We start from the raw sequence: 20,640 nt of genomic DNA on the forward strand, positions 1-20,640 counted from the left end.
TTACGTGTGAGTGTTTTACTATTTCTCTCCTCCTGAAAAAAATAAATTTTGTTAAATATTACTCATCGACAGTTTTTTTATTTATTGTCGAGAAAATACATTCATTAAAAAAGATGCCACGCGACATTTCTTTTATTTTAACGCGGATCGAAGTCGAGGTAAAAAAGGCAGATAAAATCAGTAACGTTTACCTGCCTCGTATTTGCGTCTAACGCTATTTATTTCGGAGATCATTTGCGTTTCTGTCTGAGAAATCGTTCGTTATCTATTTCTAAAAGCGAACTGTTGGTATATAACACTCTGCAAAGAACTCTAAGAAAAATCTTTATCAAGAGCAGGATATTAACAAACAAAATACAGAAACAAAATCGATATGGTTATAACACAAGACACAAGGCTAGTAAATACAAGGATTTTTTTATTATCTGGCATTTTGCAACTAATTTCCGTGATCTTTTACCATTCGTCTTTGCGACTCGACGAATCCTTATTCATTTGCGTTATTTCGGAAAATTGTCGGAGTAAGTTACAGATGCATCAGACGAAACGTTTATGTCCACTTGCCGCGAATTCGCTCGCGTTCATGAATTACGTTGAGAGTTCCAAAAATACGACGCTCTCGTCACGAAGTTTCTGCTTATCCGTATACGAAGCGCGCGCGCGTACATCTTTTTGTCACGCATACGAGCGAGGATCGTTTGACACAAACGAGACCGAGATACAGCTGGTCGAGTTTCGTTTCGTCTCCCGATCGCGATAATACGCTTTGATTACGCAAGGAATCTGCCGGGCCGCGTGCCGCAAGCCGGCGGGAAGAAGCGGAAGTGGGAAGGGACGAGCCGATTAGTTGTATTAACACATTGCTGTGACTTTTATTGTACTTTATCAGAGTGCATTATTCGAAGAGTTCTCGCTTTGAAGAATTAAAAGTTGACGAATAGCAATATGAATATATTATTTTTGTATATCCCAGATTGTTCCTTCTCCGCGACATTACCCTAAAAAGTTATCTACATAAAATATGTAACGATACACCGTCCACCGTCTTCTTTTGTCTGTAGGTAAATTTAAAATTAAGTCATCTTTATCCTATCTGAGATTCGCGTAGAATTATCTCATCTTGATCGAGATGATTCAAAGTTATCTGAGCGCGACGCGCTGGAGTCGGTCGACAATGCCGACGCTCCGGTCGATCGATCGGAATTCGCGCGTGTCGGTGGCGGCGTTTTCGGGCCGGACATCGTCAGGTCGGTTAGTAATCTCGTCGGCGCGGCAGGAGGACAAAGAGAGAGAGATGGAGGGGAGGTAGGGGAGGACGCACGCACGCGCGCGCACGCGTTAGCGGCGCACGGATGGCCGAGACGCGGCACGGATAATATGCGTCGACGACCGGCGTGTGCGACGCCGTCGCGCCGCACATGCGCGCCCCGACGCGCCCCTGTTCGTTCACCGATTTCGATTTTAGTCACAGTCCCGGGTTCGGCTTCGGGGAAAATCGTCCGACGGCGGTGCGGCAGCGTCGTAGCAGAGCGCGCGCGCGCGTAGCGGTTAAACTCCACGGGCCACCACCCAATTCGTGTCGCGCGACCGCGCTAAACGAGTAAACGACGCTAAAACGATCTCTCTCTCTCTCTTTCTTTATCCCGGAGTCAGTATCGCCGGTATACGCGCGATACATCGGGATTATCGGGTCGCCGTCGAAGGGTGGCGCGTGGCCGACGATCGTTCGCCTACGCCTGGTGATCTCACGAGGATAAAGTAACGTATACACGAGAGGGAAACGCACGAGCACACACACACGCACGCACACTGCAACCTGGGAGAGGGAGAGAGAGAAAACGAGAGAAAGAGAGAGAGGGTAGGTGCGAGCACGCGCGCGGGGGCGGACACGAGCGACCGTCGATCTCTTTGCGGTTCGTTATCGACGATATCGCCTCGTTCCATCGTCGACGGGAAACGATTGTCCGGCGATCCGATCCACGGCGAGCGAAACTGGAGGGACGCTCGAGAGGTGAGAGTCAGACACACGCGACAACGCCAGTGCTTCCGCGCGAATCGATTGAAGAGTGTGCAACAACGGAAATCGTCGCCCGTAGAATCGGTTAGACGCAAGCGGCCGGGGAAGCGGGAGGGGAAGGGCAGCAACTGCCGTCTTCGCGGCACACGATGTGTCGCGTGCACTCGTCACGGCCGTCGTTTTATAACCGGCGATCTTCTCGCGGAACGGCGAGAGTGTACGCCGCGCGCGGATGACGATGACGCGCGGGGACGAGCGGAGTGGGTGCGCGAGGCGGCGCGCGCGGGGCGAGAGAGAGAGAGAGAGAGAGGGAACCGGTGCGAACTCATCAGCGGGTAACGACGAGATACTCTCCTCGGGGAAAGAGTAAAGGGAGATTTACGGCACACTGGTGCGAGAGGCTGCTGAGTGTCGCTCGCGCCCGAACGCGACGATCGCTGAAACGCACACGTGCGGGAAGCGGGAAGGCGCGCGCGAAAAAGAGAAGGAAAAAAAAAGGAGAATAGGAAGATGGCCGGGCGCGTGTACATACATACACGCGTGTGTGGAGTGGCCCAGCGGCGTAGCGAGCTAATTCTGTGCTGTGGAATTGTTACACAAAGCACAATTGTAAAATTTAATTAACTGCGATGTTGACGTCTCGGTTACTTTATCAAGTGTAAAGTTATTGGTTTTAAGTTAAATTTGAGAAAAAAGTATTGAATTATGAAACGTTAAAATTTTAAGATTTTGTTAATAAATTTAAATAAGTGTAACATTACTTTATTATTTTGATTCAAGAAAGAGATTGATTATATAGAAACTGTAAAAATGTTAAAGCTCGATTATAAAAGTATGGCATAACCGAATTTATTCATAAAAATTATAAATTCATTGAAATCGAAAAAATGTTTAATATTTAATAACATATCACTTTTCCCAACAAGTTTCGGGTATATCTCATTACAATTTATTGGCTTTTTGTATTCAGATTACTCTAACTCTAGATCGATGATAAAGAATTGATGACATTGAAAGAATTAAACATCCAAGCACAAATTTTTCTTCAAATGCATTTGCAATTACATTACAGTTATTTGCTATATTTTTATATATAGCTGTTATATAGGGTTGTTCATTGTAGCCGTTGTAAGGATTAAGAGGAAGATTTAAATATTCTCTCATTTGTGTGAAGATTAAACTCGTTGATCCGGTGCGAAGACGTTCTCGGTCAGGCGTTCAGCGCGCGTGTGACGCCTATTTTAACGCGCGCCGGCGGAGAATCGCGCGTTCCTATAAAAAGCGGCGGCGATTATCGTCGTTTAGGCGATAAGGAATATAACCCGGTACAGAGCCGTACTCACGTGGCGATCGTGCCCGATAAAACGCCACGGTCTCCGGTCACGGCGGAAAATTACGATTATTAGTTAGATTCAGGTAGCACGTGATAGTTTCATACACGTTTAATAAGGTGTCCTACAACTAATGATATAATCGGGGAAAGGGATGATTCTACGTGAAAAAAATCAATTCGTAAACTTGTAATAAAATTGTCTTCGTGTGATGCGTCGTTTCTAAGAAAATTGAATTTGAAAAATATAGCACATCTTGCGTACATGTAATATAAAATCGTGTAAATTATTCGTTCTTCGTTTAATGTATCTTAACTTTTTTGTTCAGTAACGAGACAAATTAATTGACATAAAAAAACACAAATGCTTTTAAAAATGTAATTCCTTTTTTTCTTAAAGAAGCATTTGTACGTGGAAAGCTAAAATGAAATGAATTGAATAATATTGAGATAGAATAGATTATTTTAATTCTGCTGCTCTGCTTGTTAACAAGATACATTTTATTTCTCATATTAATAATTATTTTAAAATATTTTCTCCTGGCGTTTGATGATTCGTCTATGAATGCAAGATGTTTTTTTAAATAAAAATTTCTTTTTTCTTTGTAAAATTTTTATTTTTTATCTTTAGAGCTTTTTTATTCTAATTGATAAAAAAAAACGATATGATCAATTTAGAAATTTGAACGGAACAGGGTTTAAAAAAAGTGTCGTGATTTCAGAGCGGCAGGATCTGCGCCGAGTCTCTCACACACCGATCATCATCGGCCTGCGTCGTCGCGGCGGCCAGGAGGAGCGTAACGTCGCGACGACGAGGACCTCCACGGCGAACATTAAAGGCAACCTGGCGATGAAGCAGGAGCCGGAGGACGAGGAGGATTGCTACCTCGACGACTCGAGCATGCCACCCGCGTCGACGACGTCACCGCCGCCGACGGCGTTGCTGCCGCCGCCGCCACCGTCGTCGTCCTCGTCGTCGTCATCCGGCCGCCACGGAAGCGTCACGCACCGGGTGCGCTCTCACGCGCGCAGTCTCCGCGCGATGGCAAACCCGAGCGCAGTCTGGGCGCACTTCGATCTCTGTACTAATGATCCGTTGCGCGCCCAGTGCCGCATCTGCGGAGCGGTCGTCGTCAGAGGTGGCGCGAACCCGCGCCAGTGCGGCACGACCAATCTGCACCGGCATCTCAGGGTGCATCACGGCGGCCGGCTGATCGGCAGACGTTACCACGGTAAGAATCGCCGTTTTCGCCGGTAAGATTACAGATACGCCGAACTTAGGCCGTATTAATTAAGATGCAATTTTAAAACTGTAAACTTAGCTGTATTTACAATCCTTAGACAAACTGATGTTTTGCTTTCAGTCCAAGTAGAATTTTAATTGCAATCTTTATATTTTATCTTTTTATAAATGAGTTAACAATTTATTTAAATAAATATTCAATTTCTAATTAAATAATTTTAATTCTTTATTCTTGCCTCTTATCGATGTTTTTTCTTTTTCGATCCCCGTGCGCCAGAAAGACATATTTATTTTTTTGTCATTAGTCTTACAATCGACGTCGCAAGGTAATACGAGTACGAAAGCCATAAGGATCGCTACGCAGTCCTTGGTGAGACCTCATATTCGTAATATCGCCCCGGCGCCGATGCCCCAGCAACAGCAATCCCAACAGCAGCAGCAACAACGGCAACCAAAGACTCTCGTATTAAAAACTATTCCATTGAAAGTGAAGCAAGTTGCACCTACGACTATTAAGATGCCATCGCGACAAACTAATCAAGCACCCCATAATATCGTACATCAGCAACCTACAGAGGTACGTTAAATATATTTTCTGCGAGTTACATTGTATCTGTTCAAGAAAAGAAAATATAAATCAATACCAATCTGATTACCAAGCTAACTTTATTTTCATGTATTTCAGGTTTGCCTGAGGTGGAACAGTTACCATAGTAATATGCAAAATAGCTTCCCGTCGTTACTGGACACGGAACAGTTCGTCGATGTGACCCTGGCGTGCGAGGGTCGCTCTCTCAAGTGTCACAAGATGATTTTATCTTCCTGCAGCGACTACTTGGCAGATTTGTTACGGGAGAATCCGTGTCAACATCCCATTATCCTAATGAAGGATCTGAAATTCTGGGAGGTGGAGGCGTTGGTTAAATTCATGTATCGCGGAGAGGTCAACGTCGCTCACGATAAATTGCCGCAACTATTGAATGCCGCCGAGGCATTGCAGGTGAAGGGGACTAGCCGGTCCGAGCCCTTCGTCCCAAGTAAGTTAATCATCATGAATTTATTCTAATTAAATTTGTCAATGTTTACAAAAGTTTTAAATTTATTTGTACTCTTTTATATCGATAGAATGCAAAGACACCGCTACTTATACCTCAAACGAAGCCATTGTCGTCTCAACACGTAGTTCCTAGAAGTACCACAGAGTCCAAAGAGAATAAAGCGTCACCCTCGAGGGTGTCTATGTCTTCTAGTCCTAAGCGTGCGCAAAAGCGACAACAGTCCGAACCCATAGAGTCAAGACCTTTTACCAAAATACGTCTGCAGCGGCCCATCACGCCAACGTCACCGTGCGCCACCGTGAAGCTGGAACCTTTAGATATACCTCTCAGCCCGACGGAGATATTCTCGGAGAATAACGAGGATGTCACGCCTTCCTCAGACTTTGAAAAACTTATGAGTTTACACGAGGAAGACGATCCAGGTGGCGACGTTAACGACGGGACGAGAGATTACACTTTTGTGAACTGCCAGCCCCGCCGGATTTAAATGATAACGAAGACCAAATGGAATTTGTACCTACTGATTTCCTGGAACAGCAGCAAGATATTGTCGAAGAACCAGAATCGAGTTGTAAAGATAAAGATAGTAATAACAAAGAGTCTCTCGACTATGCTTCCGCTGACGTTGAGGACAACGAAATCGAGCAAAATGAGATACAGTCCTCGAGAGAAAAGAAAGTGACATAGTAAGATGTCATATAATCTACATAACGATCGGATTATGCTATAAGTCTCAATGGGAACTAATATAAGAAATACCTACGATTTGTTTTCTTGAAACCTTGAAACGAAAAAATGCATTCTTATGATGACATATTGAATGAATTGGAACAACTCGCCGCAGGAAACGTGTGTGAATCAAGTACCAAAACGAAGAGATTGTTATTTTTAGAATCTATTGTGTTAAGGATACTTGAGAAACTTTACCTTTATATTTAGTTAATCGCAGTTAATCAAGAGATCTCTAATGTCGATTACTATCTCACTATGTAGAGTTTGGAGAACTTTGAGGAAGGTACAATACGTTAGAGATATATTTCCGCTAGTCGAGCGCCTCTTTTTTCGCCATCGTGTATATTTATTTATCTTCTACGTGTATTAACTTCGTATATAATATGAGCGTCTGATATAGATTACGCATTTAAAAAAAAAAACTAATATTATGTAATATCCGCTGTTGTAACAAAACACGTATTCGTTATCTTGTCTCAGCGGATGGACTTTTATGTTGTAAAAAAGATCCAAATTTTTAGATACTGTAGAGTTGTGTTGTGTAACTTATTTTGTCTGTCGAAGATGACAGTATGTCATGTATTGATTCGGTTGCAAAATTGTAATTATTTATATATTGACTATGTGTCGAGTAAGCTATCGATCACCGGTGCGCGCGTTGGAGCACAGGTGTAAATTGTAACGCGTGATAATACGTCTCACAAATAAACGGCTATTACAACACGCAGTTTCGAATGTATACCAGAATTTCCATTTTACGCGCAGAAAGGTCTCTTTCTCTCTCTCTCTGTAAAGAGATACGATTATTACGAGAGGAAAAATGTGTCTTCATACACAGCGAGTGTAAGTTGAAATGTAAGCTTTCCCTGTTCGTTGACGCGTCGATAGATGTGAATGTGACATCTTTGATAATCGACCTAGAAAATAAAATGCTGAAAAAAATCTAGAAAATCAAATCCTTGAGTTAAGACTGACTTCCACAATCTATTTTTTTTTTACCATTAATTTTATCGTTTGTCCTATTTCAGATATTATACAACTTTTATCTGAAACGTTTCTTCGCATTACCATATTTTAGAGACATCATCCTATTGACGTTTAAAATTTCTCAGTATATATACGTATAATATATAAATACAGCACACTGAATTAATGCGCGATACGCTAGGCGGCGCCAGTCGCCGTGCGTTCATCCCTCCCCTCGGCGAACTGTCAAATCGGCGAGCGTTGTTTGTATACGAAATTAATATCGGGTGTTTGGCGTCGCTGACAGATCCAAGTGTGTATCCCGGTCGAGGTAGCCTGGTTCAGGGTCAGGTTCGTACCGGCGCGACGCCTTCCTCTCGCGAGCGAACAACAACTGGCGATTCGCGTTGTCGTCGTCGTCCGATGATCCGCCGTCCTGTCACCACGAGCGACCGCGGCCCCGTCGTTCTCCCTCACCTGTTCCTTCCGTCTACCCGTCTATTTGCCTGCCACCCCGTCATACGCGACGCGAATACTCCCTCGCGGACCGATCGGCCCTGCCTCGCTTCCCGGGGAAATCTCGCGCGGGAGGGTGCGCGAGGGTTGTTGGCGAACCAGGGACCTGCTGCCCTCTCGTCTGCCTTAACCTATATTAAAGGATCAATGAACGTTGTCGTGCGTACACGCGAGGAACGCTCCGTCGCGACGCCCGTTAGACACCCTGTGATCGCGCCGTCCTCGAGAAGTCGAATCCTCGCGAAAAGAAACATCGTCCTCCCCGCGAGAGTTGGCTCGTGTCCAGGACGCTTGGTTTCGTGGACGCGCGAATCCGGACGTCGTCGATCCTCGTCGAACATTTTTAATAACGTTCCCATAGGATATTTATTAACGAATCTGACGATTACAGAATGAGTCGTACGATGGACGAGAAGGAGGAGCTGGTGAAGAAGGCCTTATTTAGTTTCGTTAGGAAGCAGGTGCCAACCGCTCAGCTCAGGTAGATTCTCCGATTTGAATTTTCTTTTAGTATTAAATTAAATTTCAAACTGCGACGGGGATATTAATAAACGGATATCCTCTTTTGTTTCAGCTTAATAGATGACATTGTGCTCAGTTATGTAGTGAGTATGGTAGAAGAAAGCGCATTGGAAGAGAATTTAGACGTGGACGGACTGTGCGAAATGGTGTCCGCCTGCCTTCCCGAGTTTTCCACTATCGAGAAAGAGGCTGTGTCAAAGTGGTTGCTTGATGTAGAGAGTAAACTAAAACAGGAGACTAAGGAGAACGAAAATTGCCAGTCCCCTAGTGATCCACTGAATCACATCAGCCTGACAGCTCTCTTGCCAGCTGGCGCACAAAGAATGCGGGTACATCATCTCTCAGAAACGAGCGATGCTGGAAGTGATTCTAGCGGGGAATACTTTTCGGAAGTAAGGGTGAGAAACGTGAGACATATTAAGTATTTTTTAAATCGTTAGGATTGATAAGTGACGCGTTATTTGTTACCATTATTGCTAACTTTTTCTGTCTAAGATGGTAACAACAGCGAATTAATTCTCTATTATGTTCATATCCAATTCATATTTGCTTATTACGTCAATAAGTTTTAATATTGATTTAATATTATTAAATTGATTATTAAATTATACAACTTTAAAATGTAATATATCTTTTAGCATTTTATGAAAAAGATACTAATTGTTATTTTCTAAGTACCAGTAAATGATTATTTTCGCAAAGTAACATCCCTGGTATCTATTATCTAAATCTTTTTGTAGGAATCTTCTTGGCATCAAGTGGCTTTGCTGCAAGAGATGTTCCCGGCGGCGAGTCCCGCTGAAGCGAGGCATTGTTTAGCGGTAGCTGGGGGTGATATAGCAAAGCCGCGCAACTCGCGTTACATCGTCAGGAGGCGGGTCAGAGTATCGTCAGCAACCTTACGTTTCTAACGGTAAAATTTCATGGTGATTACCGTTCGACCGCTAGAGGATATACTCGGGGAATATAATTTAAAAATATAATAAAACTATACTTTTACTATCGTTTACCATTGGAAAAATACTGGAAAAAATCTAAAATTTCCAGGGAATTAATTTTTTTACCCTTAAAGACTAATTATAGTCGACAGCTTTCTCTTCTGTTAATAAAAAAAGAGAAATATGTGAAACATAAAAAAGCCCTAAAGTATGCGTTAAGTGTAAATACTTAGGTTTTAAGTGTTTTTTTTTTATTGTTATAATTAAGGAAAGATAAAAATTTATTAAAGATATAGTAGTACAATGGATTAATTTCAAAGCTACATTAAAAATTTATTCAATCTTATCTGGATAAAATAAAAGTGAAAAAAATACCTCGGAAAATCCGAGGATTCTTAGGGAATTCTTTTACAAAGTTTTAGTAGATATCTTGCTATGATTTGTATTCGCTCGTTTCAGCCCAACGGTCGTAATAAGCGAGGGTGAACGACGAGGAGTTAAAGTCTCGTATCATAGCGCGGTACAGTTACGTCGACAGGGACGACGATTGCCGCGAGCACCGCCCGGTTGCGCCGAAAACGGAGCCCAAGAAACTGGTACGGTATCTCGACAATAAGATTGTAAGTGTGAAGGGTGAACGTTATACGGAAGTGCGAAGGGGCGGCGAGGACGAGGACGGTAACGAAGGTAGTAGGAAGAGGGGCCATTGACCGTCCGTAACCAGTCCCTTTGCCTCCACCCCCTGATCCACCCCTTGGAGGCATCTGAGAGATTTTCAATTAACTTAGATCATTTTCATCTTATTCATATATAAAAATATAGACGAATATCGAATTTAAAAGGCGTTTGCATTTCCGTTGACGTTTCATTTCATGTATGCAGCCTGGTACAACTCTCGGAATCTCTGTTCGTGTAATATTAATTTATCGTATTACATGGCTATAGTAATAGTTGTTTTTTTTTTATATTTGTCGAATCTATTCGCGAGTAATTTTTAGTAGATATCTCATGAAATTTCACTTTGTATAGATTGTATCTTTACAATCGAGGTGTGCAATGGCCGTTTTAAATAAATATTATATTTATAGCTTAAATATAATTACAGCAGGATTATACAAGAATCAAGGATTGCTATTCGTATCGAGATATAGTTACTAAAGTCTTGTGAGGAACAACTTATTTTAGCATATAATAAATTCATTAGGATTAATTTTTTAAGATTAAGATGTTTTTCAGCTTCCACAGTCAAATATTCTTTTACGAAGTATTTATCTCGTTATTAATTTTACATAGTTAAGATTTCAATTATAAAAGAAATACATATTTGATTTAGAGAATAATTTGTGAATTTTACTTTGTTATGTAAAAATATACATAAGTATATTTTATTATTTAAGCGAGCTGGCTATTGTAAACTCGGCATTTGACTTAATATCCATTCCTTTTTCATAATAGTCATGTTACATTTTTCAAGTTTATTTTATATAGATGTAAGAATCCTTTTTTCACATAGAAGGATCCTTCAGAAACAGAACGTCTAAATTTCTTGATTAATAATTCATTTTTTCTGTCACATAGAAATTGTACAAAGCGATTTTTTATACTTGTTTTAAAATGTCGAAGACATTTAATTATGTTTTACTTTTTAATATTTTCAAGTCTAATAAAATATTATAATATATAAATAATATCATTAAATGTTGTATTATAGTAATAATATTTAATATTAGTGGAATAATAATTTAAATGCTCTGTTTCTGATGGAACGCTGTATATATATATAGCGCCGAATAGAATTATTTAATTACATTATTAATTTATAATTGTGTGAGAAGAACTTTTTGATATCGCGTGTGTATATTTTCAATGTTGCAATTGCTTTATTTATGTTAATGCGAAAAATATTGTTTCTTATTTTACGTCTGCGGAACGACGAGCGAACGAAAGGTGTGATTTATGATGAAAATATACCTGAAATGTATTTAGGCAAATAGCAGCATTGTCATGTAGCAAACTGATCCTTTTTCAACTGCACTATATAGAAAAATGTACTATATATATATTAGTCAACAAAGCAAGAATTTTTATCCGCACATTTAATCAGAAATCCAGAAATAATTGTTCAACAATTTAGTAAGTCAATATTATCTTAGTGATGTAAGGAATGATTGCGAACGAGAATGTACGTATAATTATCGTTTGTCGAATAATCAAAAATCGGGAGGTATATAAATTGTAAAAATTATTTGACAAGTGCATCTCTATAGCATCACGCATTTGTGTCAAATGAAATTGAGATCATTGCTAAATGATTACAGAGTACTGTAGATTTCGAATAATATATTGTAGTATACGTACTTAGACGAACGCGAAGATATTTCGCTAGAAAATATTCACTCTCCTAGGGATAAAGTCTGCTTAAAACCGCCATACGATTTGCCAGTATTATTATCCTATTATTGCCGCTATCGCACAGACTTTGAGGTAGCGCAAATATAATCATTAAAATGTTAGAAAGTCATGTATAGAATGATGTAAACTCCATACTTATTTCAGAATTCGTATCTCGGCGGTGTTCGTATAGATAGACATAATTGCGATTGCTTCCGAACGCTGTAACTGCAATTTAAATCAAGATATCTATTTCGGTACTGAATTTTCTCTGATTTAATGTTACAAACGGTTGTAATTATTTAATGAAATAAGGAATTGATTTGTACTATATTTGCTTAAAAATATTTTACAAAATAGGAAGAACATAATATTTGTAATTAATTCTCTCTTTTCATTAATCGACAGTTGAAAATTTACCTCGTAAATATATGAATGTAATGCAATACAAATACGATATGTCTTATAATGGGCCGATTCTTGCCATAGATAATTACGGGATTACATATGAATCATGCTGTTATTGATAATTGTGTACTCATCACGTGGATAAATATTTGCTGAAAACTAAATGTATTCCATCGCCGATTAAATCTGAATTATACCAACATTATTTATAGATTTTTAACATGTTTCGAGAAGGCTGCTAGGAAATGCAGAGAAAAGAGAAATAGAAAGGAAGATTGAATGGATTACTTTAGTTTTAAGCAAATTTTTCGAGTGTCCTTCTGTGTTGCATATAAATAAGCACCGTGGCTAATTAATTTTCTCGTTATAGATGTGAACTTTTTCAAATTGTGTGAAAGTAAGCTAATGTAACGATTGTAATTTTAATTGTACTTGCCTTTTAATATACTCTCATCATGTCATATTTAGATCGCAATTTAAAATGTTAATACGGATTTTTTTCTCTTTAACAATTGGCTGCTAGCGATTACATTGCAACGTGTAAATTTTTAAGAACACTTATTTTTTTAAATGGCTTTTTTTGGATCGAAGAGAAGGTAATCAATTACGGCAAATATATAAAAGTATGTAATTAGGATATGATATCCTGGCGGTGAATTCTGAGGCCTTAAGGACGGTTCAAAAAAAGTCGACATTAATAAAGTTTCATTTTTAACTTATATATTCGTACAATGTACGCGACATCTTTCGATCTGTATTTACATCGCGTGCGAAAGAGAAATTTTACATTTGTTTAACTTTTCCATAGATCCGTTATCTTATTATTTTTCACGTATCTTATTGAAGAAAACAATAAGTGTTTGTCTAATGTCGGTTTCTTCATTTTTAAAGGTCTAATTGACTATGTAGCATTCATCTCCTTTTCATTTATCGATAATTAATAAATATTATGTACGAGAATTATAAATGTTCATACTTTTTCAGTACACACTCTTCACAATACATTCTTATATTTGCAACTAAGCATCGGAATATTACGCTTATATAATATTATTAAATTTTTAAATATATTAAGTATAAAATATCGTTTCGACAAAATTTTACGTGTAAAATTTGAACTTAAAAACATCGTATTTCCTTCCTTAGCAATTGGAAAAAGTTGTGAAAAAAACCGATCGAATTTTGCGATAATCAATAAGTATTTCGTAAGAAGTATCAAAGTGACGTATACATGGCAGCTGAAATAAAACATCCTTTATCCGTAATAGTAAGATTTATTTATTATCTTATTAATTAATGTTCTAAACGTAATTTCCTTGCAAATTCTTGTCTAATGTATGATTTATGTATGTAAACTTAAATATAAAACTACCTAGATGTATACAGTTCTGTTAGAAATTTGGAATTCAACGCGTATTAAAAAGCTGTAATTTTCAAATGACAGAACAGCAGTTTTCCTCATTAAAACTTGTGACAGCGTTCGTGACTAACGTGGAAGAATACCACTTCGAATTAGGTATTACGGAGTAACGTTTGGCTATAAAACAAATCAGCGTATACCGTTTATATATCATACCGCAACATAATACTTTGAAATTTTTAATATATCATATAAAAAAGAATTTCGTGGCAACACATCATTATACGTAATATATGAAACACTATAAGTTAGTACACGATTCAAATTAACAAAAACTTATACGAATATCTTAATTTCACCGATACATATATGATGTTAAAACCGAAAGTTTGTCGAAGCGAGAAGGTGAAAAAATTTTAATAACAACTTAAAATTTGACAGACCCGAGAAAATAAATAGTGTACTTTTCTTACGATTCTCTCTTTCGTTCTCTCTCTCTCTCTCTCTCTCTCTCTCTCTTTACTTCATTTCATAATCAGGCATCCGTGAGCACGTGCAAAAACACTCGTAATATTGAGTTCTGTCCAAGTCCATCGGGAAATATTGCGGCGTAAGTATCGACGATTCTGCACCATCAATAAAATTAATTAGTTTCGCGATTACACGAATACATTTTTCGAGATCAATTACGGTGGACGATTTAAAGTCCATGTCGCTACAAAATTCGATGAGGCCTGATGAACTTGGCAGTCAGTTAATCTAAGAATGTATCTCGTTACAATGGAATATGAAGTGATAGATCTGGAGTCACACACATGGACGCGGTGAGAATAAAATAAAATTTGCAATGTAGAAAAGAGTGCCTTGTGTGAATACCCGTGGTCCGTTTTTCAGTCATATTTAACTCGCGCGAGGATCGTGAAAAAGAGTCCGGTTCTAAAAAACAGTCCGGAAGAGGAAGGGAGGGCAGGACTCGCTCGAGGTTGCACTCAGGTCGGTTTATTTCTTCTTTTTCCGCGGTTTGTCCTGCGGCGCCGGCAAATTTTCCTTTCGTTTCGACGTCGGCTTCGTTCCTACGTTGCCGCCCTTCTTCTTCCTCTCCTGCCTCTCGCGCTCCTCGAGTTCCTGATTCTCGCGTTCGATCAGGGTTATCAGGGTGTTGCAGCGACGTTGCAGTTCCAAGGCGGTGCGGGATTTGACGAACCAGTCGAAGCGGAACTGCGGCGCCGATCTCACCGTGGCGCGCAGCTCCTCATACACGTTCTCCTTGTCGAAGCCGAGTTTGTGCAGCATGCAGACGAGAAATCTGTCCTCCTCCTCGGTGTAATTCTTGCCCTTGTTCGTGCCGTAGGCTATCCTGAGCTGGTGAAAAGGCGCTCGGTATCTGGCCATCTTCGCGTCTAGCGCTTTTTTGATGCCGGCGCGTCTCTGTATCTTGGCCTCGCCACGCTCGATTTGTGCCATCACGCGGTCTATGTCTTGAAGCTCGTGGCAGCGTTCCCAGAAGACGGCCGAGTATTCCATGACTTCCTCCGGGGTCTTCCCTTCGACCTCCTTCGCTATGTTCTCAATGTCGTCGCGACCATACTTCTCGTTCGCCTTGATGAACTGATTGAAGTCCCGCTTGGTCCAGTTGGTGAAACCCTGGAGCAGCAGCTTCTCCTTCTCGGTGACCTCCTCGTCGGTGAGCGGCTGGGCGTCGTCGATCTTGCGTTGCTCCTCCTTCTGAATTCGGGCGGCGTCCGACCCGAGCTCGGGATTCTTTGGGACTTTGTAGCCGACCGTTTGCCTAAAGTAATAAATTTCCTGGTCCAGTAGCTCGAAAAGTCGCGGCGGGAAGAACTGGAAGTCCTGCACAATCGGCTGCTTCGGCGGTCTCGGAGCTTTCGGTGCCTTTGGCTCCGACACCCTCAACGCCTCCCTGAAATACGCATCGACGGCGTAATTGGCCTTACGCTCGCGTTTCGGCGGCTCGATCCAGTTGCCTATCCCAAGGATCTTCTGTTTCTCACGGTAATCCTCGCCCTCGAACTGATACACGGAGTCCGTCGGCGCATCGACAGTGAAATTGCGTAGCGAGGATTCCCCGAGACTCTCGAGTTTCTGCTTCATCTCCTCCGTTTTGGCCTCGCCCTTCTGCAGTATCGTGTCTATGTCCTCGTCGGTGATGGCGCTGTCCTTGGACGCAAACACCTCGTTCGCGCCGTGCCTGATCATGTTCAGCATCTCGTCTTTGTTCAACGCCTGCTGCTTCGCGTCGACCAGCCGTCCCTGCTGGATAACGAGCTTGTCCAGGCGCAGCTTGACCTCGGCCCGCTCGACAATCTTCTCCTCCACCGTGTTCTCCGTGATGAATCTGAAGACGCGCACCTGCTTCTGCTGGCCGATACGATGCGCGCGATCCATTGCCTGCAAGTCCATCTGTGGATTCCAGTCGGAATCGTAAATAATGACTACGTCGGCGGTCGCCAGGTTGATGCCCAGACCGCCGGCGCGTGTCGACAGCATGAAGATAAACTTCTCGCTGTGGGGCGCGTTGTACTCGTTAATCTGCCGCTGCCGGTCCTCGTGAGCGGTGTTGCCATCCAGCCGGCAATACTGAAAGCAGCGCCAGTGGCAGTAGTCCTCCAGGATATCCAGCATCCTCGTCATCTGGCTGAAAATCAAAACTCGCGAATCCTGCTGTTGCAGCTTCGGCAGCAGTTTGTCGAGTATCACCATTTTACCGCAATTGTAGACTAGGTGCTCGTCGGTGGTGTACGGTGGCCCGGGCTCGGCGCCGTCGAACAGGTACGGATGGTTGCAGCACTTGCGCAGCTGCATCAAGATGTTCTGCAGCCTCATCTTCTCAATTTTCCCAGCGCCATTCACGATATCTATGTCCTTCATCAGCACTTTGGTATACCATTCCCTCTGCATCTTGCTTAAGCCGATGTACACCTTGATCTCCTTCTTGGGCTTGAGTCCCTTCTCCACCTCGGACTTCAGACGCCTTAGGAGAAACGGTCTTAGAACAGCGTGTAACCTCTCGACTAAGGAATTGTCACCTAGAAAGCTATTTGTGTTAAACCACGAGTCAAAATCGTCGGAGCTGTTGAATACGTCCGGTAGAAGAAAGTTCAGCAAGGACCACAGCTCGTGGAGATTATTCTGTAGCGGCGTGCCGGTCAGCAGGAGCCGATTGGTAGTCTTAAACTCCCTGAGGATCTCCGACAGCTTAGACTTCTCGTTCTTGATTCTGTGCGCCTCATCTATCACCATATAGCGCCAGTTGAACTTTTTGAACACGGACTTCTCCTTAATCACCATCTCGTAGGACGTCACGCACACGTCCCATTCCCCGGGCATCATCACGTCCCTGATGAAGGTGTTCCTGGTCTCCGCATCCCCGATCAGACAGACGGCCCTCAAGCTCGGGCACCACTTCTTAAATTCGTTCATCCAGTTGGCCAGCGTCGACTTTGGCACGATGACGATGTGTGGGCCGGGTATGTTACGGAAGTGCTTCATGTATCCCAGCAGGGAGATGGTTTGCAGCGTTTTACCGAGACCCATCTCGTCGGCCAGGATACCGTTTATACCGTGCTCGTAGAGCGATATCATCCAATTGAGGCCGCGTATCTGGTAGTCGCGCAACTCACCGGACTTGATGTAGTGCGGGGACGACTCGAAGCGCGTGGTAGGCGTGACGCTGGCGTTGCTCTCCGCCAGCAGCTCCTCGTCCTCCTCCTGCTCGGTCTTGCGGTGCCGGTGATCGCCGGTGGTGTCCGACTTGGGAACGTTCTCCGGCTGCTGCTTTCTGGGCCGGCCGGCCCTGATCTTGAGCGGACTGCCGGCCTTGTCCTTCTGATTGTTCGTCATGAAATGCGAGAATATCTCGGTTTGCTTCAGCAGGTAGTCGAACCGCTTGCTACGGTCCGTCTCGAGCTTCGTCTCGAAGTCGCCGCCCCGCGACGACGTCGTCTCCGCCGAGGACCCGTTCGAGTTGTCCCCGGTGTCGCCGGTGTCCGCGTTCTCGTCCGGCTTGGACATCTTGTTGCCTTGTCACTACGCGCACACCGCAGCTTCGCGTACTACCACCTCTTCGTACTAAACCTCCTCGCCGATCGCGCGTAATACTCGCGTAGTAGGGTAATGCTCGTGCCGGTTGCACGGGCTGCACGTTCCGTATGCTCGTGTACGTATCGCCTCGCTAGCCAGTTACCGAGTGTTGCCGACGCATCAACAACGAGTCGAACGTAACCGTAAGCACCGCGCGTCAAACATCACCGTCCGTCGCCGTCCGCCGCCATGTTGCGCCGGATTCCCCGCGCATGCGGTAGCGCGGCGCCTACACTAGCGTAACGGAGAAGTGGTGCTCTGGTGCTCTGCGAGGGCCCCGCTCGATCAAAATATTAAGCGTGATGTCGAGATTTTGAATGATTAAATCATCGAGGTTGGATAAAGTAAGGTCTGGCTAATGTTGAAAGTTAAATAAAGCCAAAAGTCTTCGACCACACTGAAGTTTTTTTATTTTAATTGCCGCTCTGAGAACAGGAACAAAATAATCAATACCGTTTCGAATGTATGAAACGCGTTTGTTAGGTCCCCGTTTTAGATTCGATCAACTCCGAACGTTCCAAATGCGTAACGATTAAATAATAATGTATAATATATAGCGATGGAAATGTTAAAGATATTTTTGGGCTCTATTTACAATTTGACACAAACCTGTCGATGCAGTCACGTGGCAGCTGCACGCATTTACGCATGCGTATGAGAGCGACGCGATGGCGTGCATGCGTTGGAAAAACCCGCGATTTTGAGATGATCGTGTTAAATTGACCGCGGAATGGATCATCGTGCTCACGCAATCGTAAGTTAAGGTCAGCGGCCACGTTTACCTTACACGCTTATGCAGTTTACGCGGATAAACACGGTTATCGTTTAGTATGGTTCTCCAAGTCATATTTACGTGCGCAAGTTATTATCTTTTAACTTGTTTTGCTTATTGTTGTATAAATTAATGAATTCAAAAAAGTAATAATTACTAATTCTATTTATATATAAATTAGATCATTATTCGATAAGGTAAATCTTATCAATTAAGGGGAAAGTTCACTGTAAAATTTACTAGGGCAAAATTACATGTTTTTTTTTTCAAATTAACATGTTCTAATTATTATTTTTTATTTCAATAATAAACTCATCATATTTGTGTAACATGAGTTAAACAAATATCAGTATTTTCGATTATCTGGTAGGATCTTGCGTCAAACGATAATTTTTATGTTTTGTCATTTGTCTTTGTACTTTTCGATAATCTTATTCCTTTTACAATATTTTACATTATTTGGGTCCTGACGATGAACATTTTTCTCAAAATTTTTCATATAATATGTGAAAATTCTAAAATATTTTAATTAGATCTTAAGATTCGTGTAAGAAATCTGAAAAAAATTTTGAAGTAATAAAATTATGCAGAAATTTAAAAAAAATTGCATAAAAATTTGGAAAATTAAACTTAAAAAAACTTTGAGAAAAAGTTTCGATCTCTTATAAATCGAAAGAACCAAACACTCAATCATTAAAAAATCTTACCCGGAGTACGCGCGCAAGCCCGCGTCGTCAACGAGAGCTTCCGTTTCCCGGACGACGGGAAGACACCGTGGGAGCACAACAATCGACCAAGTCGAGCCGAGCCGAGCCAAGCCGTGGACGAGGATTCGCTGTCGTGAGGAAGATGTCGTACGTCGAGCAGCCGTCACTCGGGCGGGAGATCGCGGTGCCGGCCAGGTTGCCGATGATCCTGAAGCAGTTCTGCAAGGCCGCGATACGCACGCAGCCTTACGATCTGCTCAAGTGGTCCGGCTCGTACTTCCGCGCGCTAGCTGACGGCGAGGAGCCGCCGGTCAAATCGCGGCTCGAGTACCCGCCGTCGAGTACGGCCTCCGGCCTGACCCTGGGTTTCCTCAGGGTGCTGCTGCGACAGTTCGGAAGTACGTCCCAGCCAAGGATTACAAATGTAACTGCTATGTATAACATAATTCATTACATTTATTATGTTATATAGCAGCTAGTTACATAGATGTTTGCTGAGGAGACGAGAAACCGGTCTTGATGGGGTCACTTTGATTAACAGTAATTCTTATTAGATTATAACAAGACACTGCCGATCGAGATAATTTCACGTCACTGGGAGTGTCTCTGCCTGGACCGCAGGGACCTCGATACGATCCTCGCGATCGGGGGATTCCGTCGCACCTGCCAGGTAAAGAAGTTCCTCGCCATAGCGGTCGGTTTGCTCGGCGCCAATCTCACCGAAACGATGATTATGATTTGCCAGTTGTTCAGCCATGAGCCAGACGGCGGATCCGCGATGATTCCGCTCACTTTGTTTATAGAGATATATGAGTAAGTACCAAGGCTCATTTTCTTATCGTTATTTCCAAAAAGCTCTTATTATAAAAAAAAATCTATTAATTGCGATTTGATTGTCGAAATAATGTTCGAAACAAACAGGTATTTAGCGGGACTTGCGTGCGATGGAGCGAGAAAGACATATTCGATCAAGGCACAACGGAGCGTACGCGTGTAAAGAAAGTTCTGTCGATCACACTTGCTCCATAAACAGTCAAGATACCGACGTGGACATTAATCTGGATTCGGAATTGATGTCGAAGGAGGAGGTCGATCTGTCGAAGAGTAAGTTTCACACGCATCTCGCGCTTGTCGAGTTCACTTATTTAAATTGCTTCTTTTACAGCCGATTTGTCGACGGAACCGATAGAGAACAGTTCACTCGAAAGAGAAGCTACTACCAATGAAGAAAACGAAAATGAATCTCTGACTAGTCAAAAAGACGGCAAAGATACGATTGGTAAGAAATTCTGCGGGGTGAAAGACGTTAATAGTGATGGAAACCTATCCTCTGGAGTAGAGAAACATACGAAAATTACGTATTATCCAAATGTGCCAGGTAATCACGCATCTCTTAGTATCTTAATCGTTTGAGTGTCGAAGGTGTCATCTAAAAAATACAAAAAATATGGCACGTTTGCGTCTCTCCTGTTCGCGAATAAGCACAAGACATTTTTTTAATAGTATTTTTACATTTTTGCTGTAATACTATTATATTAAATATGGTATAAAAAAATCTTACAATGTTTTTTGCACGGTT

At 42.3% G+C, this 20,640-nt stretch overlaps 3 protein-coding genes and 1 pseudogene across 3 annotated transcripts; 3 read left to right on the plus strand and 1 right to left on the minus strand.

The window, feature by feature from the left end:
- The first annotated feature begins 2,356 nt into the window (after positions 1–2,356).
- LOC118648023 lies at positions 2,357–7,336 on the plus strand (annotated as a pseudogene).
- A 168-nt stretch (positions 7,337–7,504) lies between these two features.
- On the plus strand, positions 7,505–10,047 carry LOC118648024 (CUE domain-containing protein 2-like). The gene is given in 6 exon segments (XM_036294218.1): positions 7,505–7,697; positions 8,254–8,343; positions 8,437–8,791; positions 9,125–9,221; positions 9,224–9,310; positions 9,800–10,047. Coding segments are annotated over 5 exon segments (861 nt in total). The 5' UTR covers positions 7,505–7,697; position 8,254; the 3' UTR covers positions 10,033–10,047.
- A 1,355-nt stretch (positions 10,048–11,402) lies between these two features.
- Positions 11,403–17,791, minus strand: LOC118648021 (chromatin-remodeling complex ATPase chain Iswi-like). Its single transcript, XM_036294217.1, is given in 1 exon segment — positions 11,403–17,791. A coding segment is annotated over 1 exon segment (3,096 nt). The 5' UTR covers positions 17,514–17,791; the 3' UTR covers positions 11,403–14,417.
- Positions 17,792–18,935: 1,144 nt separating this feature from the next.
- On the plus strand, positions 18,936–20,439 carry LOC118648020 (ropporin-1-like protein; the record flags this gene model as incomplete). Its single annotated transcript, XM_036294216.1, is given in 6 exon segments — positions 18,936–19,459; positions 19,616–19,874; positions 19,983–20,008; positions 20,011–20,049; positions 20,052–20,165; positions 20,227–20,439. Coding segments are annotated over 6 exon segments (907 nt in total), but the record flags the coding sequence as incomplete, so codon positions are not given.
- Positions 20,440–20,640: the final 201 nt, after the last annotated feature.

The sequence above is a fragment of the Monomorium pharaonis genome, unplaced genomic scaffold (assembly GCF_013373865.1).
Source record: "Monomorium pharaonis isolate MP-MQ-018 unplaced genomic scaffold, ASM1337386v2 scaffold_130, whole genome shotgun sequence".
NCBI lineage: Eukaryota > Metazoa > Arthropoda > Insecta > Hymenoptera > Formicidae > Monomorium > Monomorium pharaonis.